Genomic DNA, 27,046 nt, shown 5'->3' with positions numbered 1-27,046 from the left:
CAGCATATAAACAGAACCAAAGACAAAAACCACATGATTATCTCAATAGATGCAGAAAAGACCTTCAAGAAAATTCAACAGCCCTTCATGATAAAAACTCTCAATAACTTAGGTATTGATGGGACGTATCTCAAAATAATAAGAGCTATTTATGACAAACCCACAGCCAATATCATACTGAATGGGCAAAAACTGGAAGCATTCCCTTTGAAAACTGGCACAAGACAGGGATGCCCTCTCTCACCACTCCTATTCAACATAGTGTTGGAAGTTCTGGCCAGGGAAATCAGGCAGGAGAAAGAAATCAAGGGTATTCAGTTAGGAAAAGAGGAAGTCAAATTGTCCCTGTTTCTGGATGACATGATTGTATATCTAGAAAACCCCATCATCTCAGCCCAAAATCTCCTTAAGCTGATAAACAACTTCAGCAAAGTCTCAGGATACAAAATCAATGTGCAAAAATCACTAGCATTCTTATACACCAATAACAGACAAACAGAGAGCCAAATCATGAGTGAACTCCCATTCACAATTGCTTCAAAGAGAATAAAATACCTAGGAATCCAACTTACAAGGGATGTGAAGGACCTCTTCAAGGAGAACTACAAACCACTGCTCAAGGAAATAAAAGAGGATACAAACAAATGGAAGAACATTCCATGCTCATGGATAGGAAGAATCAATATCGTGAAAATGGCCATACTGCCCAAGGTAATTTATAGATTCAATGCCATCTCCATCAAGCTACCAATGACTTTCTTCACAGAATTGGAAAAAACTACTTTAAAGTTCATATGGAACCAAAAAAGAGCCTGCATTGCCAAGTCAATCCTAAGCCAAAGGAACAAAGCTGGAGGCACCATGCTACCTGACTTCAAACTATACTACAAGGCTACAGTAACCAAAACAGCATGGTACTGGTACCCAAACAGATATATAAACCAATGGAACAGAACAGAGCCCTCAGAAATAATACCACACATCTACAACTATCTGATCTGTGACAAACCTGACAAAAACAAGAAATGGGGAAGGACTCCCTATTCAACAAATGGTGCTGGGAAAACTGGCTAGCCATATGTAGAAAGCTGAAACTGGATCCCTTCCTTACACCTTATACAAAAATTAATTCAAGATGGATTAAAGACTTAAATGTTAGACCTAAAACCATAAAAACCCTAGAAGAAAACCTAGGCAATACCATTGAGGACATAGGAATGGGCAAGGACTTCATGTCTAAAACACCAAAAGCAATGGCAACAAAAGCCAAAATTGACAAATGAGATCTAATTAAAGAGCTTCTGCCCAGCAAAAGAAACTACCATCAGAGTGAAAAGGCAACCTACAAAATGGGAGAAAATTTTTGCAACCTACCCATCTGACAAAGGGCTAGTATCCAGAATCTACAAAGAACTCAAACAAATTTACAAGAAATAAACAAACAACCCCATCAACAAGTGGGTGAAGGATATGAACAGACACTTCTCAGACGAAGACATTTATGCAGCCAACAGATACATGAAAAGCTGCTCATCATCACTGGCCATCAGAGAAATGCAAATCAAAACCACAATGAGATACCATCTCACACCAGTTAGAATGGCAATCATTAAAAAGTCAGGAAACAACAGGTGCTGGAGACGATGTGGAGAAATAGGAATGCTTTTACACTGTTGGTGGGACTGTAAACTAGTTCAACCATTGTGGGAAACAATCTGGTGATTCCTCAGGGATCTAGAACTAGAAATACCATTTGACCCAGCCATCCCATTACTGGGTATATACCCAGAGGATTATAAATCATGCTGCTATAAAGACACATGCACACGTAGATTTATCGCGGCACTATTCACAATAGCAAAGACTTGGAACCAACCCAAATGTCCAACAATGATAGACTCGATTAAGAAAATGTGGCAGATATACACCATGGAATACTATGCTACCATAAAAAATGACGGGTTCATGTCCTTTCTAGGGACATGGATGAAGCTGGAAACCATCATTCTCAGCAAAATATCTCAAGGACAAAAAACCAAACACCGCGTGTTCTCACTCATAGGTGGGAATTGAACAATGAGAACACTTGGACACAGGAAGGGGAGCATCACACACCGGGGCCTGTTGTGGGATCGGGGGAGCGGGGAGGGATAGCGTTAGGAGATATACCTAATGTAAATGACGAGTTAATGGGTGCAGCACACCAACATGGCACATGTATACATATGTAACAAACCTGCACATTGTGCACATGTACCCTAGAACTTAAAGTATAATAAAAAATATATATATATATATAAATTACACAAGTCAAAAATTTAAGGCAAAGGACAAGCTGGGGAAAGTACTTATAATGAATATAACATTAATTTCTTAGAAATCTGTAGAGAATCTAATATCTGATCAAAAAGCAAGCAAGGGATGTAAGCAGATTTTATCAAAGAAGAAATACAAATGGTTCATTGAAAATGTTTAGGCACTGGGTTTCTCAAGTTGCCCACTTGGCCCTCTTCCAAGTTGTACTTTCCTTTTTTTCTTTCCTTTCCTTACCCTTCTAAAGCTTTTTAATAAACTTCCACTTCTGCCGTGAAACTTGCCTCTGTCTCTTCTTCTGCCTTATGCCCCTCAGTTGAATTATTTCTTCGAAACAGGCAAGAATTAAGGTTGCAATAAAAAAAAAATTTTTTTTTTGAGACGGAGTCTCGCTCTGTCCCCCAGGCTGGAGTGCAGTGGCGCCATCTCGGCTCACTGCAAGCTCCGCCTCCCAGGTTCACACCATTCTCCTGCCTCAGCCTCCCGAGTAGCTGGGACTACAGGGGCCCGCCACCACACCTGGCTAATTTTTTTGTATTTTTAGTAGAGATGGGGTTTCACCGTGTTAGCCGGGATGGTCTCGATCTCCTGACCTCGTGATCTGCCCGCCTCGGCCTCCCAAAGTGCTGGGATTACAGGCATGAGCCACCGTGCCCGGCAAAAAAATTTTTTAAAGAAAATTTTTAACGTTTGTTTCAATAAAAATTAAAACAATGAGATACAATTTCTCATCTAATTGGCAAAGTTTTTGACAATCTGTAATAGTGAGGCTGTACTGATGGAGTCACTTTCAAACACTGTTAGGAAGTATGAAAATTGATACAGATGCTTTTGGCAGCAATGTGGCAGTGTGTATGAAAAGACTTTAAAATGTTTACTCTTTCATTCTCTTTGACCTGAAGTCATGTGAGGAATCTAATCTGAAGAAATATATAATATTTGGACAAAGATTTACAGATGTTGTAAATAAAAAACACAATGTTAGTAAAATAAAGATTTTATATATAAAGATTTTCTTCACAGTGTTATAATAAAATTACAAATGACATAAATATTTAACAGTAAGGGGTGATTAAACAAATTAAGGTTTATTTGTTTGATAAAATACTATAAAACCATTAAATTTTATTTCAAAAAAAGGTTGAATGAAGAACTAAAAATAGAACTACAGTACAATCTAGCAATCCCACTACTGGGTATCTACCCAAAGGAAAAGAAATCATTATATCAAAAAGATACCTGCACTCATATATTTATCGCAGCTCTATTAAGAATAGCAATGATATGGAATCAACCTAAGTGTCCATCCATGGAGGACTGGATAAAGATGTGGTATAAAACCCAGTCACTTTGTTTGGAAGCCTTAGCCACCCCTCCCTTCCTGTTCACAGATTTCATTGCAGTGGCACTCTCTTCATTTCATGCCTGTCATATTTCTAGGCATTAGGCACACCTGCTAGCCTGAATTAGGAGTCTGAGCTACCCCTCCCTTCAGGTGCAAACATCTTGGTGCAGCAGCATCCTTTCCACTCCATGCCAGGACACATCTCCAGGCATTTGGAGCATCCAATCTTCTAGGTCCTCCAAATGAGGAGCTTAGGCTGTCCTAGGATGAGGATGAGGAGTTTGGGCTGCCCCTCTTTTCCCAGGCAGAGAACTTGGGGAAGCAGATTTCTCCACTCCATGACCTGGCACATCTGTGGGTACTTGGTAACTATGCCCAGATCCCCTCTTGGAGCTGGTGCTGGTGCCTGCCACTGGAAGACATGTAGGTGGGTCAGCCCAGTTAGGCTTCACGCAGCTTGGTCTCCTCTCCAGGGCTGAGCAGGAAACTCAGACCACTCTGCCTTCCACCTGACAGCCCATTGCCTGAGGCAACAGAGAGCTTCTCATGATAAAGATCAAGCAAAGCATATACCCATCTGCATTGGCTGCAGCCAGCTCTTATCTGCAAGTGCCACCTGTTGGCTCAGAGGTTGAACTGCAACACCCAATAGAAATAGATTTTTTGTTGTTGTTTTTATTTTATTTATTTATTCATTTATTTTTCTTTTTTTAAATTATACTTTTAAGTTCTAGGATACATGTGCAGAACGTGCAGGTTTGTTACATAGGTATACACGTGCCATGGTGGTTTGCTGCACCCATCAACCCATCATCTACATTAAGTATTTCTCCTAATGCTATCCTTCCCATAGTCCCCTACCCCCCGACAGGCCCTGGTGTGTGATGTTCCCCTCCCTGTGCCCATGTGTTCTCATAGTTCAACTCCCACTTATGAGTGAGAACATGCAGTGTTTGGTTTTCTGTTCCTGTGTTAGTTTGCTGAGAACGATGGTTTCCAGCTTCATCCATGTCCCTGCAAATGACATGAACTCATCCTTTTTTATGGCTGCATAGTATTCCATGGTGTATATATGCCACATTTTCTTTATCCAGTCTATCATCAATGGGCATTTGGGTAGGATCCAAGTCTTGGGTATTGTGAATATTGCCACAATAAACTTACATGTGCATATGTCTTTATAGTAAAATCATTAATAATCCTTTGGGTATATACCCAGTAATGGGATTGCTGGGTCAAATGGTATTTCTGGTTCTAGATCCTTGAGGAATCACCACTGTCTTCCACAATGATTGAACTAATTTACACTCCCACCAACAGTGTAAGTGTTCCTACTTCTCCACGTCCTCTCGAGCATCTGTTGTTTCCTGACTTTAATCGCCATTCTAACTGGCGTGAGATGGTATCTTATTGTGGTTTTGATTTGCATTTCTCTAATGACCAGTGATGACAAGCTTTTTTTCATGTTTGTTGGCCGCTTAAATGTCTTCTTTTGAGAAGTGTCTGTTCATATCCTTTGCCCACTTTTTGATGGGGTTGTTTTTGTCTTATAAATTTGTTTAAGTTTCTTGTAGATTCTGGATATTAGCCCTTTGTCAGATGGATAGATTGCAAAAATTTTCTCCCATTCTGTAGGTTGCCTGTTAACTCTGATGATGGTTTCTTTTGCTGTGCAGAAGCTCTTTAATTTAATTAGATCCCATTTGTCAATTTTGGCTTTTGTTGCCATTGCTTTTGGTGTTTTAGTCATGAAGTCTTTGTGCATGCCTATGTCCTGAATGGTATTGCTTAGGTTTTCTTCTAGAATTTTTATGGTTTTAGATCTTATGTTTAAGTCTTTAATTCACCTTGAGTTAATTTTTGTATAAGGTGTAAGGAAGGGGTCCAGTTTCAGTTTTCTGCATATGGCTCACCAGTTTTCCCAACAGCGTTTATTAAACAGGGAATCCTTTCCCCATTGCTTGTTTTTGTCAGGTTTGTCAAAGATCAGTTGGTTGTAGATGTGTGGTGTTATTTCTGAGGCCTCTGTTTTCTTCCATTGGTCTATATATCTGTTTTGGTACCACTACCATTTTGTTTTGGCTACTGTAGTCTTGTAGTATAGTTTGAAGTCAGGAAGTATGAAGCTTCCAGCTTTGTTCTTATTGCTTAGGATTGTCTTGGCTATACGAGCTCTTTTTTGATTCCATGTGTAATTTGATGTAACTTTTTCTGATTCTGTGAAGAAAGTCAATGGTAGCTTGATGAGGATAGCATTTAATCTATAAATTACTTTGGGCAGTATGGCCATTTTCATGATATTGATTCTTCCTATCCATGAGCATGAAATGTTTTTCCATTTGTTTGTGTCCTCTCTTATTTCCTTGAACAGTGCTTTGTAGTTCTCCTTGAAGAGGTCCTTCACATCCCTTGTAAGTTGTATTCCTAGGTATTTTAATCTTTTTGTAGCAATTGTGAATGAGAGTTCACTCATGATTTGACTCTCTGTTTGTCTATTATTGGTGTATAGGAATGCTTGCGATTTTTGCACACTGATTTTGTATCCTGAGACTTTGCTGAAGTTGCTTATCAGCTTAAGGAGATTTTGGGCTGAGACGATGGGGGTCTTCTAAATATACAATCATGTCATCTGCAAAGAGATGAAATTTGGCTTCCTGTCTTCCTATTTGAATACCATTTATTTCTTTCTCTTGCCTGATTTTCCTGGCCAGAACTTCTAATACTATGTTGAATAGGAGTGGTGAGAGAGGGCATCCTTGTCTTGTGCTGGTTTTCAGAGGGAATGCTTCCAGCTTTTGCCCATTTGGAATGATATTGGCTGTGGATTTGACATAAATAGCTCTTATTATTTTGAGATATATTCCATCAGTACCTAGTTTATTGAGAGTTTTTAGCATGACGGGGTGTTGAATTTTGTTGAGGGCCTTTTCTGCATCTATTAAGATAATCATATGGTTTTTGTTATTGGTTCTGTTTATGTGATGGATTACATTTATTGATTTGTGTTTGTTGAACCAGCCTTGCATCCCAGGGGTGAAGCTGACTTGATCGTGGTGGATAAGCTTTTTGATGTGCTGCTGGATTTGGTTTGCCAGTATTTTATTGAGGATTTTTGCATCGATGTTCATCAGGGATATTGGCCTGAAATTTTTTTTGTTGTTGTTATGTCTCTGCCAGGTTTTGGTATCAGGATAATGCTGGCCTCGTGAAATGAGTTAGGAAGGAGTCCCTATTTTTCTATTGTTTGGAATAGTTCCAGAAGGAATGGTACTGGCTCCTCTTTGTACACCTGGTAGAATTCAGCTGTGAATCCATCTGGTCCTGGACTTTTTTTGGTTGGTAGGCTATTAATTACTGCCTCAATTTCAGAACTCATTATTTGTCTATTCAGGGACTTGACTTTTCCTGGTTTAGATTTTAGAGAAACTCAATGAGATCCAAGAGAATGTTGAAAACCTACACAAAGAAATCAGAAAAACAATTTAGGATATGAAAGATGAGATAGATTTTTCTAAATTTTAGAAATGAAAAATTTATTGAAAGAATTGCAAAATACAGTTGAAAGCTTTAACAATAGCCCAGCACTAGCAGAAGAAACACTCTCAGAGCTGCAAGACAGGGCTTCTGAATTAACCCAGTTAGACAAAAATAAAGAAAGAAAAGTAATAAAGTCTTCCAGAAATATGGGATTATATATAATGTCCCAACCTACTAGTTATAGGTATTCCAGAGGAGAAGAAGAAAAAGTAAAAAGTGCGGAAAACCTATTTGAGGAAATAATTTAAGAAAACTTCCTTAATTTTGTCAGAGATCTAGACAGCCAGATATAAGAAGATCAGAAAACTATAGTAAGATATAGTGCAAGAAGTACCTCACCAAGGCATATAGTCATCAGACTATCTAACGTCAATGTGAAGGAAAAAAAAATCCTAAAACCAGAAAGAGAAAAGCATCTAATCACTTATAAAAGAAATCCCGCCAGGCGCGGTGGCTCATGCCTGTAAAACCAGCACTTTTGGAGGCCGAGGCGGGCGGATCACGAGGTCAGGAGATCGAGACCATCCTGGCTAACATGGTGAAACCCCGTCTCTACTAAAAATACAAAAAATTAGCCAGGCAAGGTGGCAGGCGCCTGTAGTCCCAGCTACTCGGGAGGCTGAGGCAGGAGAATGGCGTGAACCCGGGAGGTGGAGCTTGCAGTGAGCCGAGATAGCACCACTGCAGTCCGGCCTGGGCGAAAGAGCGAGACTCCATCTCAAAAAAAAAAAAAAAAAAAAGAAATCCCATTAGACTAACAACAGACTTCTCACCAGAAACCTTATGAGCCAGAAGGTATTGGAGTCCTATTTTCGGTCTTCTTTAATCCTTTTCCTATTTGCCCCTAGAGTACTCACTGGTGGCAGTTGCAGCTGCAGTGTTTATCCTGAGATAACTTTGCCATGAAATACCTCGTTTTTATTATTATTTTTGTTTTACTGTAGTATAGCAACTTTGGAAATAAAAGACATCATTCTATTTATAGAATTCTGTTTTTAGTAGTGGTATTTCCATTTACAAAATATAGTAATTCTCGATTGCTGAAAATGTCAAATCCTAGAAAATGTAGCATTCCTACACGTGATGTTAACATCAGTCTCAAACAGTTTTTGGCAAAAGATTCATTTCATGAATCCAATTTTTCTGAAATAGACAATTCTAATGATTCAGATGATTCTGACATTAGTTCTGTTTAGAAATAACTCCAAGACCAGTTTTTATACTTTATTTTCACATTGAAAATCAGTCAGATTTGCTTCAGCCTCAGAGTTCATTTATATAAAATCAAATGAGTGCTGGCAGTGAACTGCACTTTTTTTTTTCTAAATGGGAAAAGGGTTTTAAAAAATGCCAGGCAAGAATTTTGTATCCTGCTAAACTAAGTTTTATAAATGAAGGAGAAATGAAGTATTTCCCAGGCAAGCAAACAATAAGGGAATTCATCACCACTAGACTGTACCTACAACAAATGCTCAAAGGAGTTCTAAACATAAAAGCAAAAGGGTGATATTCAGCATCGTAAAAACACATGAAAGTATTAAACTCTTTGCAAGTATAAGACCTCTTTGCAGGTCTTATAATGCAGTTACACAATCGAGACTGTAAAGCAAGTAGGTAATAATTAACATGATGAGGCTATCAATACTTCATATAATACTAACATTAAACATAAATGAGCTAAATGCTCTACTTAAAAGATATTGGCTGATGGAATGGATTTTTTTTAAAAATCCAACCATGTGCTGCATACAAGAAACCCACCTAACTGGTAAATACGTTTACAGAGTCAAAGTAAAGGGATGGAAAAAGATATTCCACACAGATGGAAACCAAAAGCAAATAGGAGTAGCTATACTTATATCAGATAAAACAGATATTAAATCAACAATAGTTAAAAAAAAAGACAAAGAAGGTCATTATATCATCATAAAAGGATCAATTGCAGAAGAAAAATGCCATTTCTAAATATATGTGCATCAAACACCACAGCACCAAGATTCATAAAACAAATACAACTAGACCTAAGAAAAGAGATAGACAGCAATGCAATCATAGTAGGGGACTTCAGTACTCTACTGACAGCACTAGACAGACCATTAAGGCAGAAAATCAACAAAGAAACTCTAGGCTTAAATTGGACTCTAGACCAAATGGACCCAACAGACATTTACAGAACATTCTACCGTACACCTGTAGAATATTCATTCTTCTCATCTGCCCATGGAACATTCTCAAATGACCATATGCAAGGCCACAAGGCAAGTCTCAAAAAAATTTTAAAAATTGAAATCATGTAAAGTACCTTCTTGGACCAAAGTGGAATAAAACTAGAAATCAATACCAAAAGGCACCCTCAAAGCCATACAAATGCATGGAAATTAAATAATCTGCTCCTGAATGATTGTTGGATCAATGATGAAATTAAGGTGGAAATGTTTTAGAGTTTTGAAACAGATGAAAATAGACACAACATACCAAAAGCATTTGACATACAGCAAAAACAGTGCTAAGAGGCAATTTTATAGTGTTAACAGCCTACATCAAAAGATAGAAAGATCTCAAATTAACAATGTAACATCGTACCTCAAAGAACTAGAAAAACAAGAGCAAACCACATCAAAAGCTAGCAGAACTAAATGAAATTGAGACCAAAAACATTACAAAGAATTAATTAAAAGTTGTTCTTTGAAAAAATAAGCAAAATTGATAGATAGATAATCAAGTGAAAAAGGGAACATTCAAATAAGCAAAATCAGAAATAATAAAGGTGTCATTACAACTGATGCAACAGAAATACGAAAGATCACTAATGACTACTATCAGCATCTCTGTGCATACAAGCTGGAAAACCTAGAGGAAATGGATAAGTTCTTAGAAATATACAACCACCCAAGATGAACTAGAAGAAATAGAAAACCTGAACAGACCAATAAGGAGTGGTGAAATTGAATCAGTAATTAAAAATCTCTCAACAATAACAAAAAAGCCCAGGGCCAGATGGTTTTACAGCCAAATTCTGTTAGATGTTAAAGGAAGAACTGCTACCAATTCCACTAAAACTGTTCCAAAACATCAAGGAGGAGTGAATCCTCCCTAACTCATTCTATGAAGCCAGCATCACTCTGATACCAAAGCCAGCCAAGGACACAACAAAAAAAGAAAGCTATAGACCATTATTCCTGATGAGCATAGATGCAGATGTCCTCAAAAAAATACTAGCAAACCAGATTCAGGAACGAATACACAAAGAAAATCCACCATAATCAAGTGGATTTTATTCCAGAGATGCAAGGTTGGTTCACCATACACAAATCAATAAATGTGATTCACCACATAAACAGAATTAAAAACAAAAAACTATGTGATAACATCAATAGATGCAGGAAGAGCATTCAATAAAATCCAGCATCACTTCATAATAAAAACCCTTACCAAACTAGGCATAGAAGGAACATACCTCAAAATAATAAAAGCCATATATAACAGACCCACTGCCTACATTATACTGAATGAGGAAAAGTTAAAAGCATTCCCCCTAATAACTGGAACAAGACATGGATACCCAGTTTCACCACTGCTGTTCAACATAGTCCTAGAAATCCTAGCTATAGCATTCAGGTAAGAGAATGAAATAAAAGGCATCCAAATTGGAAAAGAGGAACTCAAATAATCTCTACTGATGGTATGTTTCTATACCTAGAAAACCCTAAAGACTCCTTCAAAAGACTGCTAGATTTGATAAATGACTTCAGTAAAGTTTCAGGATACAAAATCAACATACAAAAATTACCATTTCTGTACACCAATAACAATTAACCTGAGAACCAAATCAAGAACTCAATCCCATTTATAATGGCTATGAAAATAATAAAATACCCAGGAATACATTTAACCAAGGAGGTGAAAGATCTCTACAAGGAGAACTACAAAATACTGATGAAAGAAACCATATATAACACAAATAAATGAGAAACATACCATGTTCATGGATCAGAAGAATAAATATTGTTGAAATGAGTATACAACTGAAAGCAATCTACAGATTTAAGGCAATTCCTATAAAATTACCAATGTCATTCTTCACAGAATTAGAAAAAATAATAATGAAATTTGTACAGAACAATAAAAAGAGCCCAAATAGCCAAAGTAAACTTAAGCAAAAAGAATAAAGCTGGAGAAACCACATTGCCAGACTTCAAATTATACTACAAGGCTATAGTAACCAAAACAGCATGGTACTGGTATTTTAAAAAGACACTTAGATTGATAGAAAAGAATAGAGAACCAAGAACTAAAGCCACATACCTACAACCAAGTGATCTTTGACAAAGTCAACTAGAATATACACTGTGGAAAGGACACCCATTCAATAAATGGTACTGGGAAAACTGGAGAGCCATATGCAGAAGAATGAAACTGGACCCCTATCTCTCACTAGATACAAAATTAATATGGGTTAAAAACTTAAATGTAAGACCTCAGACTATAAAAATCCTGGAAGAGAACCTAGGAAAAACTCTTCTGGACATTAGGCAAAGAATTTATAACTAAGTCGTCAAAAGGAAATGCAGCAAAAACAAAAATAGACAAATGGGACGTAATTAAATGAAAAGTTTCTGAAGAAATAATCAACAGAGTAAACAGAGAATCTACATAATGGAAGAAAACATTTGCAAACAATGCATCTGACAAAGGGCTAATATCCAGAATCTACAAGGAACTCAAACAACTCAAGAAGAGAAAAACAAATAACCCCATTAAAAAGTGGGCCAAAGACATGAACAGACATTTCTGAAAAGAAGACATACGAGAAGGCAGCAAACATATGAAAAAAGTCCTCAACATCACCAGTCATCAGAGAAATGCACATTAAAACCACAATGAAATAGCATCTTACTCCAGTCAGAATAGCTATTATTAAAAAGTCAAAAAACAGATGTTGACAAGGATGCAAAGAAAAGGAAATTATTTATACACTGTTAATGGGAATGTAAATTAGTACACCTTTATGAAAATAGTATAGAGATTTCTCAAAGAACTAAAAATAAGACTACTATTCAACCGCAATCCCATTATTGAGTATCTGCTCAAAGGAAAACAAGCCTTTTTATCAAAAAGACACCTGCACTAGTATGCTTATTGCAGCGCTATTAACAATAACAATGCCGTGGAATCAACCTAAGTGTTCATTAGTGAAGAATGAAATCATGTCTTTTGCAGCAACGTGGATGGAACTGGAGGCCATTATCTTAAGTGAAACAACTCAGACACAGAAAGACAAATACCGCATGTTCTCACAATTAGGAGCTAAACAATGTGTACACATGGAAGCAGAATATGGAATGATGGACAATAGAGTATCAGAGGGATGGGGAAGTGGTGGATGTTGGGAGCTTGCTTGGCTGATACAGTGTGCCTTGCTCTGGTGATGGATGCTCTGAAAGCCCTGACTTCACCACAGTGCAATATATTAATGCAGCAAAATTGCACTTGTAACCCATGAATATACACAACAAATAAATAAAGTTGAATGAGGTGGAGAAATTATAAGTTATATCTCAATGTTGTTTTGTTTCAAACAACAATTGAAACATTGTAAAATTGTTTGAAAATGTTTCAAAAATACAATTTCAAATTTGAATGGTTAAATTTGTATTAACCATTTATAGGTCTTCTTCATAGCTTTCCTTTTTCCCTAATTCTCTTATGTTAACCATTTCAAAGTGCTTAAAATTATTTTAAAAGACTGCTCATTCAGATAATAATTCAAAAAGCAAGATGGACATAGTGGTGCAAGCCTGTAGTCCCAGCTACTGAGGAGGCTGAAGCGGGAGGATTGCTTCAGCCCAAGAGTTCTAAACCAGCCTGGGCAATGTAGCAAGACCTCATCTAAAAAAAAAATCAAAAAGCAGATAATTTTAAATTCTGCATAGGCCTGTCAAGAGGGTAATATTGGCCCTCTTGACATCTCTTCCCCTTTTACTTCTAATATTTTGTGATTACCTAATGGCTCACAAACTTGTTTGAAGCTCTCAGAATTGGTGTTTTCATAGATACACATTACTAATTTCCAAATATGTGTTGAAACTATTGCTATTGGAGAGAAGCAGGAAGACAAGAATTTAGCAGAATTCTCTAAGCACCTGCAAGATTTGTTTTGTTGTTTTTGACTCCATGCTTCCTATTGCCATCAGTAGGAACCATCTCAGTACCTTTTAGCTCTCACACTGAGAAATGAAAGCAGAAGAGAAGTGAAGGGTGTTGTCACTGAAAAGGCAAGCTGGACCAGGAGCTTTCTACTTAGAGTGGTCCAGGCATCATTATCACCTGGAAGCATGTTAGAAATGTAGACTCTAGGGCCACTCCCCAGACCTTCTGAATCACGATCTGTCCTCTGAGTAATATATAGCAAAAATGTATTATTATATTTATTTCACAAAGTCTATTCTTCCCTTTGTTAACTTTTGTTGTTGTGTCTCATTAGAGACAGGGTCTGACACTGGTGCAGTGGTACAATTATAGCTTACTGCAACCTCGAACACCTGGGCTCAAGCAATCCTCCTGACTCAGCCTCCTGTGTAGCTGATACTACAGGCATGCACCACTTTGCTCAGCCTCCATTCCTAACTTTTTAAACTTACGATTTTATTGCTTTAAAATTAAGTGTATCTTTAAAAATTGTCACCCTTTTTTTTCCTTTTGAAAGAAGAACTCAAAAGATACTTGTTTAAGATCCACAAAAATTACATATCAAGGTAGCATCCTTGACTTGTCAAGCTATGATAGTAATATCAGTGTACAATTTTTCACAGGTAATGGAAGAAAACAAGGATAGGTTTCCTGGTGCCCCAAAATATGGAGGCTGGATTGTGGACAACTGTCCTATTGTAAAAGAATTGTGGATGGTCTTAATCAAGAAAGGAATTATACCTGATTTGGTCATCTATTTATCAGATACAGAAAACAATGGTTGGTAAATATTTATTATGTAAATTTGAAAGTGAACTTTTGTTATTGATATTTTTGGTTAAATATAGAATGGACAACTCTCCACTCTTCCTAGATAGAAATACCCACCCCAAAAATCCCTGAAGGAACTAGAGGTACACAAAATGAGGCTTCCGTATACTGAGAAGGTGGCCAGGAATAAGTGCCGGATGGTTGAATGTTCTAGCTGGCCGTTGTAATTTTTCTTTAAAGCTTACAGTTTAGCACACACACACACACAATTAGAAGCTATAACTTCTAAATGAATAACATATAAGGCTGAGGGCAAAGACTAAATGTTAGTTCTTCTTCACCTCAAGTAGGAAAAATGAGGTACATAAATTTAGCAGAGCTAAATTTTAATTATTCTGTTTGCCTCTTAAAGTAAGATATTCAAAATGGGAATTGCCAGGGGAAAAATATAATATACTACCTCTTTTCATGTTTTACTTATTTCTACTGTATTCATACATAACTTTTTAAAAGAATTTAAGATGGTCTATTAATATTTTAAAGAATCTGGGCTCTATTTAGATACATGCTTAAAGGAAAATATATTTAGATATAGGCAGAAATAATGTTTGTGTTAATCTTCAAAATATATCTTACTGTATTTTATAAGCTACAAAAGTAATATTAGTCTCCTTATCTGTATTTCAGGAAAATGTTTATTTAATAGAATATATTTACAGAATAAATCTGAAATTGACTCTAAGATTTTAGAAAGATTATTAGAAGAACTACAAAAGAAAAAAAAAGAGGAAGAAGCAGCAAGGTAAAATCTGCCTAGAATGGTAAAACAGATTAATGTATCTGTTATAGCAGTTAAATATCTTCTTGCAATTATACTTATAGAATATATTTAATATTAAAATGATAATTTATTAACTTGATCTGATTCTAGTTAATTTTAAGAAAAGCAGCGATTTCACAAATACTTCTAGAATCTCTAAAGCACACAGTTGTGTTGTTTTCACAGCCCATATCAAACTTATTCTAAATCAAGCATCTGCTCTTAAAAGACACTATTAAAAAAATGAGCATGGATAAGATATATATATTGTTATGATATTTATCTGTGACTTAATTTTGTTAACTAGCATTTACAAATTGAAGAAACAATATGACAGGAAGCAAATGAAAATATATAATACTTGTGCGACATGACTAAAATCCAAAGCCTGACTAAGTTCTACACATGGAAAGACCATGCTAATTATTTACGTTTGACAGGTGTAACATTGAGGGCTTATTCTCTAATCTTGGTATAATGAATGACTTTTTAAAATGTGACCACACAGTTATCTGTTCATGGCAGGGGTCAATACTACAGTTTAATAAACTATAAGTCCTTCAGATTGAAGAATAAAATATTAAAAGAAACAATGACTTAGTTTGCTAATTGTTCTTCCTTACTAAAAAATTCTCTTTACTTTACATTTTAATTTGTCCACTGGGATTTCTACTATTCAAAGTAATAAAGGCCTAGACATTTAAGAATTAAATTTTTCTGTGTAAATCCATGGAACTTCCTACTATTGATGATGGCACCTATGGCTTTCTTAAATGCTATTTCCTTTTCCCTTTCAAATATTAGCTATTTGAGCTGAGACTTAGGAGAGCTCCTTAAACCCTAGAAATGAAGAAGCTGGGAGGTGGGTAATTACAGAGGTAGAGAGCAGTTTAACTGATATGTGTGCCAGAGGATTTTATTTTTTAGTGTTCATTATTCATTTAAGCTAGTCACTCCTTTAGAAATTTAACACAAAAATATGTATGATTTAGTTAAATTAGTTAATAAAATTATTATGTGATATATTGACCAAACAGTACTTTAATTCAGACAATAATTACAAACTTACTTATATTCCCTTTTAGCTTTGAAAACTTTTGTTACAAATCTACTAATTAGCTACAATCAGCTATACTCAATCTACAGGTCAGCTATAATCTGTTGATAATTAAGGAATTACTTAATCTTTTTCCAGTGTGTGAGAAATAGTCCAATCTTTGAGAACAGATGGAGATCTCAACATAAGAGTAAAACAAAGTTGATGTGATTTCTAGACTGGAGATCTGCTACATTTTAAATATACTAAAAATTTATATACCTTTAACTTTTTTTAAAAAGGAAAAGATATATTCTCCACTTTCTCTCAATTCTACCTTCACCTCTTTTACCATATTGAATTCTCTAAGTTATTTTTGTAATCAATCTTTACTTCTTTTGATTCTAAATTTTTACGTCTTTATAAACTCCTTAATGTCACCTGCCCTTAAGCAGGCTTTTCTATTTTTATATGTTGATTTTTAAAATTCAACATGAGTTTTTCAAAACAAACTTTTTTCCTTTATACTTCAGAAAATAAAATTTAAGATGGTTTTTAAAAAACTGTCAGACACTCACTTGAAGGCCTTATAGGTTGGCTAGAAAAGAGAGGAACTCAACAGGATTAAGAACTGCATCTTGATCAAATATCTAAAGACATGCTAAATTTTAAAACTTTTCCAGCATCAGTTTCCAAATACGCTAGTCAAATGGCAAGATAATTTCTGTCATATTGTGAGTCGTTGGATCATCTATCCAAGTGGGTTACAGAAATTTCTAAGAACTGGCAGCAAAATTCTTCCTTGTTCTGTTCAGGTCTTAGATTCTCAGCAGCAACATACTTGATCCAGGATTTGGATAAGGAAGATGTCACAAAGAGCCCCATCTGAGGTACAGGCATAGCTTGGAGATATTGCAGGTTTGGTTCCAGGCCACCACAGTAAAGCAAGTCACATGAGTTTTTTTGCTTCCCAGTGCATATAAAAGTTATGTTTACACAATATTGTCATCTATTAAGTGTGCAATAGCATTATGTCTAAAAATGTATATACCTTAATTTTAAAGTGCTTTAAAAGAACATGGTGATGATCATCTGAGCCTTCAGTGAGTCAATCATTTTCCTGGTGGAAGGTTTTGCCTCAGTGTTGATGGCTGCTGACCCATAAGGGTAGTGGTTTTCAAAGATTGAAGTGGCTATGGAAATTTCTTAAACTAGGACAATGATGAAGTTTGTTGCATCTGTTTATTACTCTTTCTTTCCCAAAATATTTTTCTGTAGTATGTAATGTTGTTTGATAGCATTTTACCCACAGTAGAACTTCTTTCAAAATTGGAGTCAATCCTCTCAAACCCACCACTACTTTATCAACCAAGTTTATGTAGTATTCTAAATTTTTTGTTGTAATTTCAACAGTGTTCACAGCATCTTCACCAAGAATAGATTCCATCTCAAGAAACCAATTTCTTTTCTCATCCATGAGAAGAACTCTTCATCTGTTCAAGTTTGATCATGAGATTGCAGCAATTTAGGCTTCACTTCTAATTCTAATTATCTTGCTATTTTCACTACATCTGCAGTTACTTCCTTCATTACAGTCCTGAACTTATTAAAGTAATCCATGAGGGTTGGAATCACCTTCTTCCAAATTCCTGTTAATGTGGATATTTTGACCTTCTCCCACAAATCATGAATGTTCTTAATGGCTTCTGCAATGGTAAATCCTTTCCAGAAGGTTTTCAATTTACTTTGCTCAGATCTATTAGAGGAATCACTATCTATGACAGCTGTAGTCTTATGAAATGTGTTTCTTAATAATTCGACTTAAAAGCCAAAATTACTCTTTGATCCATGGGCTGCAGTATGGATGTTGCATTAGCAGGCATGAAAACATTCATTCTCCTTATGTGTCTTCATCAGAGCTCTTGGGTGACTATGTGCATTGTCAATGAGCAGTAATATTTTGAAATTAATCTTTTTTTCTAAGCAGTAGATCTCAACAGCAGATAAAATACTCAGTAAAGCATGCTGTAAACAGATGTACTGGCATCTAGGCTTTGTTCTATTTGTAGAGCACAGGCAGAGTAGATTTAGCATAGTTAATTAGGGGGCCTAGGATTTTTGGACTGGGAAATGGGCATTAGCTTCACCAGCTGCACAAGCCCTTTATAAGAGTGTCAGCCTGTCCCTTAAAGCTTTGAATCCAGGCATTGACTTCTCCTCTCTAGCTCTGAAAGTCCTAGATGGCATCTTCTTCCAAAAGAAGCGTGTTTTGTTGACATTGAAAAATCTGTTGTTTAGTGTAGCCACCTCTTTATCTATGGTCTTAGCTAGGTCTTCTAAATAACTTATTGCAGCTCCTACATCAGCACTTGCCTGCTTCACCTTGCACTGCATTTTGATGTTACAGAGATGGCTTCTTTCCTTAAGCCTCATGAACCAACTTCTGCTAGCTTCAAACTTTTCTTCTCCAGGCTCCTTGCCTCTCTCAGCCATCACAGAATTGAAGAGAATTAGGGCCTTGCTCCTGATTAGGCTTTGGCTTAAGGGAATGTTGTGGCTGGTTTGATCTTCTAATCAGACCACTCAAAAACTTTCTCCGTATCAATACTAAGACTGTTTTACTTTTGTATCATTAGTGTATTCACTGGAGTAGCACTTTTAATTTCCTTGAAGAACATTTCTTTGGCATTCACAACTTGGCTATTTTGCACCAGAGGCATAGCTTTTGGACTATCTCAGCCTTCAATATACCTTCCTCACTAAGCTTAGCCATTTCTAGCTTTTGATTTAAAGTGACAAATGTGGGACTCTTTTTTTCACTTAAAAAGCTGGAGGCCATTGTAGGGTTATTAATTGGCCTCATTTCAATAGTATTGTGTCTTAGAGAATAGGGAGGCCTGAGGAGAGGGAGGGAGTCAAGGGATCAGCCAGTCAGTGGAGCAGTCACAACACCCACAACATCTATCAATTAAGTTCACTGTCTTATATAGACGTGGTTCATGGTGCCCCAAACAATGATAATATTAACATCGAAGACCATTGATCACAGATCACTGATACATAGTAATAATGAGGAAGTTTGAAATAGAGTTGCTCATTGCAGGGTTGCCACAAACCCTCAACTTGTAAAACAAAACAAAACAAAAAAACAAAAACAAAAAAAAAACAAACACGATATCTGTAAAGCGCAATGAAGCAAAGCACAATAAGGCAAGGTATGCCTGCAGAACAACTGCCTGTTCACACACAGACAAAATGGGAAAGGAGTTCAGAAACAACACTCAGTAGCCTCAGAGGGCTGAGTCATGAGCAAAGAGAACTTGAATTACGCCAAGACTTCCGGCAGGAACACAGGATTTGGAATGCAGTGAGAGAATGTCCTCCATTAACAGGAAGCCAACCTGCTGGGAGAAGAGGTGTAGTAATGTCTTATGTGTAACTAGCTTTCAAAAGAAGGGAAAATGGATGCAAAGAACGCGGGGTATGAGAAAATAACAGATCTGAGGAAAGCTGTGCCCCCAGTGTGTGCTGCTGACATGAATGGGCTCTTCCTTAACCGATGAATACCTGATATAATTTTTTGTTAAAATTTTTTAAAGATTCAGTCAACATTCTTTTGTATGTTCTTTGTGCAGTAGTATTCCTCTTTCTGAGGGCTAAATTCCTAGATATAGAATTTCTAGATCAAACATTTTAATTTTTAATAAATGTTGCCTTTCTCCAGCATTTTACTAACTTTCTGTCCACCTTTCTTTACCATTGTTAAGGCAGGTTTGGTGCTTCAATCCTAATGAAAAACAGATTCCCTCCAGGTTTTTAAGTTTCCGTATTCCAGGTCTCTTTAAATTTCATCACTACTGTGTTAAAAATAAAATAATTAGGGTTTTTTTCTTATTAGAAAGATAAATTTACAAATGTTCTGCTTATTCAATATAGAAAAAATTTTAATGCAAAAAGTTAAAGAAAACTTAAAACTCTTATATGCCGTCATCCATGTTGACCATTTGATTGGTTTTCTCCTAGACTTTTAATCCTCATTTGTATGCATTCTAAATACCAAATTAAAATTATATTATACATATAGTTTTATATTTGACTTTTCTTACTCAACATTATATTGTGAACATTTACCATTAAATCAGAGGAAAAATGCTACAAATCCTTCCATTTGGCTTTTCAACATACAGTTAGGTAATCCTTTCTTATTTTTGACAGTTTTCCTAATTAATAGACAAGGTTTTTCAAAGTATAACATTCCAGTTTTTCTCCCCCAGAAGAAAATGCTGAAAAGTTACTAGTCTCAACATGAGTAATTTAAAAATATACATTGTAAAGTAAGTATAATAAGTTTTAATCTTTATTTTTAACACTATAAGCATTTAATCCTGTAATAGTGTGAGAAGTCTGAATTTCCAAAGATACTTAAATTTGAACCTTTTCATTTCAGAAAAGCCACAGAACAGGAATTGAGACTCGAAGAAGAAAATCGAAGGCTACTGGAACTTATGAAAGTGAAGGCAAAAGGCAAGCACAGATTGCTATGACTGATGATGTGTCATGGTATTGTTACTGCAAGCAATTGCAGTATTTCAAGTGAATTATAGACTGGGTGATCACATTTCCCAGTTTGTCCATGAGACCCCAGGTTTATGCCTACGTTCTTGAAGTCTTTATAGTACTTTTTATTCTTAAAGTGTTGCAGTTTGTATACTAAATAATATTGTCACTGAAGTAATGGATCCGTAGGAAAATGATTATTGACAGGGATACCTATTCATACACCCTCTACAAGTGATACACAGCAGAATAGCATCTTCATTATATAACTCACTCTAACAGTTTCTTTTAAGATTGGAGTTTTTCAGTGTACTTAAACTATACCCTAGAACAAATAGATTTAACAGATAATTACAGAACATTCTACCCAACAACTGCAGAATATACATTCTATTCATCAGCACATGGAATATCCTCCAAGATAGATCATATAATAGGCCACAGAACAGGTCTCAGCAAATTTAAGAAAATCAAAATTATACCAAGTACTCTCTCAGACCACAGTGGAATAAAATTGGAAATAAACTCCAAAAGGAACACTGAAAACTGTACGAATACATGGAAATTAGACAACCTGCTCCTGAATGTTCTTTAGGCCAACAATTAAATCAAGAAGGAAATTTAAAAATTATTTGAACTGAACAGCAACAGTGACACAACTTATCAAAACTTCTGGGATACAGCAAAAGTGGTCCAAAGAGGAAAGTTCATAGTATTAAATGCTTACATCAAAAAGTCTGAAAGAACACAAATAGACAATCTAAGGTCACACCTCAAGGAACTAGAGAAGCAAGAAAAACCCAAACCCAAACCCAAGATCCCCAAAACAGAAGAAAAGAAATAATGAAGATCAGAGCAGAACTAAATAAAATTGAAACAAAAAGATAAATATATAAAAGATAAATGAAACAAAAAGCTGGTTCTTTGGAAAGATAAGCAAAATTGATAGATCATTAGTGAGATTAACCAAAAAAAGAAGAGAGAAGATTCAAATAAGCTCAATTAGAAATGAAACAGGAGGCCAGGTGTGGTGGCTCATGCCCGTAATCCCAGCACTTTGGAAGGCTGAGGAGGGTGGATCACTTGAGGTCAGGAGTTCGAGACCAGCCTGGCCAACATGGCGAAACCCCAGCTCTACTAAAAATACAAAAATTAGCTGGGCGTGGTGGCTCATGCGTGTAATCCCAGCACTTTGGGAGGCTGAGGTGGGCGGATCACCTGAGGTCAGGAGTTCAAGACCAGCCTGGCTAACATGGGGAAACCCTGTTTCTACTAAAAATTTTTTAAAAATTAGCCAGGCGTGGTGGTGCACGCCTGTAATCCCAGCTACTTGGGAGGCTGAGACAGGAGAATCGCTTGAACCTGGGAGGCAGAGGTTGCAGTGAGCTGAGATCGTGTCACTGCACTCCAGCCTGGGCAACAGGCTATCTAAAAAGAAAAAAAGAAAAAAAAAGAGAAAGAAAGGAAGAAAGGAAGAAAAGAAAGAAAGAACAAAAGAAAGAAAGAAAGAGAAGGAAAGAAGGAAAGAAAGAAAGAGAAAGAAAGAAAGAGAAAGGAAGGAAGGAAGGAAGATATTACAGCCAATACAACAGAAACACAAAAGATCATTCAAGGCTACTATGAACACCTTTATGCACACAAACTAGAAAATCTAGAGGAGATGGATAAATTCCTGGAAGTAAACAACCCTTCTAGATTAAATCAGGAAGAAATAGAAGCCCCTAACAGACCAATAACAAGTAGCAAGATTGAAAACAGTAATTTAAAAATTTCCAACAAGAAAAGGTCCAGGACCAGATGGATTCACAGCTGATTTCTATCAGGCATTCAAAGAATTGGTACCAGTCTTACTGAAACTATTCCAAAAGATAGAGAGAGAGGGAATCCTCCCTAAGTCATTCTATGAAGCCAGTATCACTCTAATACCAAAACCAGGAAAGGACATTAAAAAAAAAGGAACCGGACCAATATCCCTGATGAACATAGATGCAAAAATCATCAACAAAATACTAACTGAATTCAATAGTGTGTCAAAAAGATAATACACCATGATCAAATGGGTTTCATACCAGAGATGCAGGGATGGTTTAACATACACAAGTCAATAAATATGATACACTATGTGAACAGAAGTAAAAACAAAAATCTTATGATCATCTCAATAGGTGCAGAAAAAGCATTTGACAAAATCCAGCACCCCTTTATGATTAAAACCCTCAGAAAAATGGGCATAAAAGGAACACACCTCAAGGTAATAAAAGCCATCTATGGCCGGGCACAGTGGCTCACACCTGTAATCCCAGCACTTTGGGAGGCCGAGGCGGGCCGATCACGAGGTTAGGAGATTGAGACCATCCTGGCTAACTCAGTGAAACCCCGTCTCTACTAAAAATACAAAAAATTAGCCGGGCATGGTGGCAGGTGCCTGTAGTCCCAGCTACTCAGAAAGCTGAGGCAGGAGAATCGCTTGAACCCAGGAGGTAGAGGTTGCAGTGAGCCGAGATCATGCCACTGCACTCCAGCCTAGGTGACAGAGTGAGATTCTGTCTCAAAAAAAAAAAAGAGAAATCTATGACAAACCCACAGCCAACATTATACTGAAAGGGGGAAAGCTAAAAGCATTCCCACTGAGAACTAGAACAAGACAAGGATGCCCACTTTCACCACTGCTATTCAACATTGTACTGGAAGTCCTATCTGGAGCAATCAGACACAAGAAAGAAATAAAGAGCATTTAAATCGGTAAAGAGGAAGTCAGACTGTTGCTGTTCATATGATCATATACCTAGAAAATTCTAAATACTCATCCAAAAAAGCTCCTAGATCTGATAAATGAATTCAGTAAAGTTTTGGGATACAAAACCAATGTACACACAAATTAGTAGCACTGCTATATAACAACAATGACCAAGCTGAGAATCAAATCAAGAACTCAACCCCTTTTACAACAGCTGCAAAAAAAAAAGTATATATATATATATATACACCTAACCAAGTAACCAAGGAGGTGAAAGATCTCTACAAGGAAAACTACAAAACACTGCTGAAAGAAATCATGAACGACACAAACAAATGAAAACACATCCCATGCTCATGGATGGGTAGAATCCATGAGCATGTGAAAATAACCATACTGCCAAAAGCAATCTACAAATCCAATGCAATTCCCATCAAAATACCATCGTTATTATTCACAGAAATAGAAAAAAACATTCTGAAATTCAAATGGAACACAAAAAGATCCCACATAGCCAAAGAAGACTAAGCAAAAAGAACAAATCTATAGGCATCACATTACCCAACTTCAAACTATACTTCAAGGATATAGTTACCAAAACAGCATGGTACTGGTATAAAAATAGGCACATAGACCAATGGAACAGAATAGAGAACCCAGAAATAAAGTCAAATATTTACAGCCAACTGATCTTCGACAAAGAAAAAAACAAACAAACAAAACATAAAATGGAGAAAGGACACCCTATTCAACAAATGGTGCTGGGATAATTGGCAAGCCACAATGAAGAATGAAGCTGGATCTTTGTCTCTCACCTTATACAGAAATCAACTGAAGATGGATCAAGGACTTAAATCTAAGACCTGAAACCATAAAAATTCTAGAAGATAACATCAAAAAACTATTATAGACATTGGCTTAGGCAAAGAGTTCATGCCCAAGAACCCAAAAACAAAAAGATAAATAGATGTGACTTAAACTAAAAATCTTCTGCACAGCAAAAGAAATAATCAGCAGAGTAAACAGACAACCCACAGAGTGGGAGAAAATCTTCACAAACTATGCATCTGACAAAGGACTAATATCCAGAATCTACAACGTACTCAAATCAGCAAGAAAAAAAAAGAATAATCCCATCAGAAAGTGGGTTAAGAACATGAATAGACAGTTCTCAAAAGAAGGTATACAAATGGCCAGTGAATATATGAAAAAATGCTCAACATCACTAATTATCAGGGAAATGCAAATCAAAACCATAGTGACATACCACCTTACTCCTGTAAGAATGGCCATAATTAAAAAATCAAAAAATAATAGATGTTGGCATGGATGTGATGAAAGGGAAACAGTTTTACACTGCTTGTGGGAATGTAAACCAGTACAACACTATGGAAAACACTATGGCAATTCCTTAAAGAACTAAAAATAAAACTACCATTTGATCCAGCAATTCCACTACTGGGTATCTACCCAGAGGAAATGAAATCATTATTTGAAAAAGACACTTGCACACACATGTTTATAGCAGCACAAGCCTAAATGCCATCAACCAACGAGTGGATAAAGAACATGTGATATATATATATCCCATGGAATACTACTCAGCCATAAAAAAGAATGAAATAATGGTTTTTGCAGCAACCTGGATGGAGTTAGAGACCATTATTCTAAGTGAGGTAACTCAGGAATGGAAAACCAAACATTGTATGTTCTCACTTATAAGTGAGAGCTAAACAATGAGGGCACAAAGGCATAAGAATGATATACTAGACTTTGGGAACTTGCGGGGAAGGTGGAAGGGAGATGAGGAATAAAAGACTACACATTGGGTACAGTGTATACTGCTTGGATGATAGGTGTACCAAAACCTCAGAAATCACCACTAAAGAACTTTTCCATGGAACAAAACTTTTGGAATAAAAAAATTTTGAAAAGATAAGACAGATGTTAAAAAAACACTGGAGTTCTTAACCTAGGGTCTATGGGTAAAATTCATGGGTGTGTGAACTTAATTGGAAAATAATTCTGAATTTATTTTCACTAACATTTAACTGAAATTTATTATTTCCTTCAATGTGCAATTAATATAGGCAACAAACCACAGTAATATTAGCAATACCTTGACTTTGTCACCAAAAGAAATGAAGATGTTTTCATATCACATTCTAGTTTTACATATCTTTATATGTTTATCACTGTTCCAAAATTGTGGTAGTTATTAAACCGGCTGCTAGTTCTGGGTTGTTTGTTTGTTTGTTTGTTTTGAGCCAGAGTCTCACTCCATGACCCAGGCTGGAGTGCAGTGACACAATCTCAGCTCACTGCAACCTCCACCTCCTGGGTTCAAGCGATCCTCCTGCTAAGCCTCCTGAGTACCTGGGGCTACAGGTGTGTGCCACCACACCCAGCTAATTTTTGTATTTTGTATTTACATTTAATATATTGATTAATATACTACATGATTTATTATTTTTAGTTAGCTGTAAGAAAATCAATCATTATATATATAATCTAGCCTGGTGCTACCCATTAGAAACATAATATAAGCCACACATGGAACTTTAAATTTTCTAAAAGTCACATATTTTATATTTAGTTTTTCATATTACATGTTTAAAATTCACTGTATGTTTTATACTTACAGTATATATAAATTTAGACTAGCCTCATTTCAAGTACTCAATAGCCACATGGAGCTAGTGGCTACTATATTGAATGGTGCTGATGTAGCCATTTCTTTGAACATTGGGCTATTTCTAGATTTACTGTAAGGATGTTTGGAACTGCCACAAACATTTCACTTTTGAATGAACCACTAGTCTGGTACTCACACAGCACTCTGAGCAGATGACTATCATCCTTTACCACTACATGTGAATAGCTATAATATATAGATAATTTTTCTATCTCCCCCATTAAACTACGTACTCTAGGAGGGCAGGGACCATTTCATATTCTTTGTTTGGCTTCAACCAAATGATAATTTATTTCTTCAAATTTTTTTAGAAGCTGAAGAGACTGATAATGAGGATGAAGAGGAGATTGAAGGTGATGAGTTGGAAGTTCACAAAGAGCCTGAGGCATCTCACGATACCCGAGGGTCATGGTTACCTGAGGAGTCTGAAGCATCTGAGGTCCCTGAAACTGAGCTTGAAGCAGGTTAGACTTTATTGATAGCAAGTTCTTAATTCTACTCATGTGCATTAATGTGTCTGTTTGGGTATGTGTATGTATACATGTTGGTAAAATGGAATCTGGCTGAGAATGGAGAGATGAGCCCCCAGAGAGCAGCCATTGAGTCCAAATCCCACAGTTTCAAGTGTGGTAGGAAAGCAGAGTCTGCTCTGCCCCAGCACTGGCACACAGGAGCACAGCTGGCTATGTAATTTGTGGGGCATGTTGTTCAAAAAGCAGGAAAAAAGTGTCATTAAAGGTAGTAAAATATAACGGTTTTTCCTTTCTTCCATAATCTGTCTCTCAATTTGTCATGCTATTTTTTTGTTTGCTATTTAATGTTGCTCTAAGTAAAGAAAAATTAAATTAAAATTTTAAATTATTAGCATGAATTTTACAGTTCATCTTTATGGTGTGCAATGCCATTTTTAAATGCAAATATAAGAGCATTTTAAATGTAAATATAAGAGCATTAACTCTTTAAGCCCTACCTCAGAGGTCTCATTTGGTGGATGGGGCAGGGCAAGAAGGAGTCTATGGGCAATGAAAACCACTCCAAGGACTAGA

The 27,046-nt window shown here is 36.3% G+C and overlaps 1 protein-coding gene across 3 annotated transcripts in view; it reads left to right on the top strand.

Annotated features, from left to right (window-relative positions):
• AK9 (adenylate kinase 9) overlaps positions 1 to 27,046 on the top strand; it is a 200,379-nt gene that overhangs the window by 93,737 nt on the left and 79,596 nt on the right. For 2 of the 3 annotated variants that reach the window (XM_054490051.2, XM_054490050.2), the window contains 4 exons: positions 14,008 to 14,164; positions 14,843 to 14,957; positions 20,459 to 20,535; positions 26,312 to 26,464. In XM_054490051.2, the coding sequence (XP_054346026.1) occupies positions 14,008 to 14,164; positions 14,843 to 14,957; positions 20,459 to 20,535; positions 26,312 to 26,464 (502 nt within the window). Of the gene's footprint in view, positions 1 to 13,679; positions 13,790 to 14,007; positions 14,165 to 14,842; positions 14,958 to 20,458; positions 20,536 to 26,311; positions 26,465 to 27,046 lie in introns of those variants that run through there. The other variant, XR_008503000.2, reaches the window with a different exon arrangement.

The sequence above is a fragment of the Pongo pygmaeus genome, chromosome 5, assembly GCF_028885625.2.
Source record: "Pongo pygmaeus isolate AG05252 chromosome 5, NHGRI_mPonPyg2-v2.0_pri, whole genome shotgun sequence".
Taxonomy (NCBI): domain Eukaryota; kingdom Metazoa; phylum Chordata; class Mammalia; order Primates; family Hominidae; genus Pongo; species Pongo pygmaeus.
This window is presented reverse-complemented; position numbering and strand designations above follow the sequence as displayed.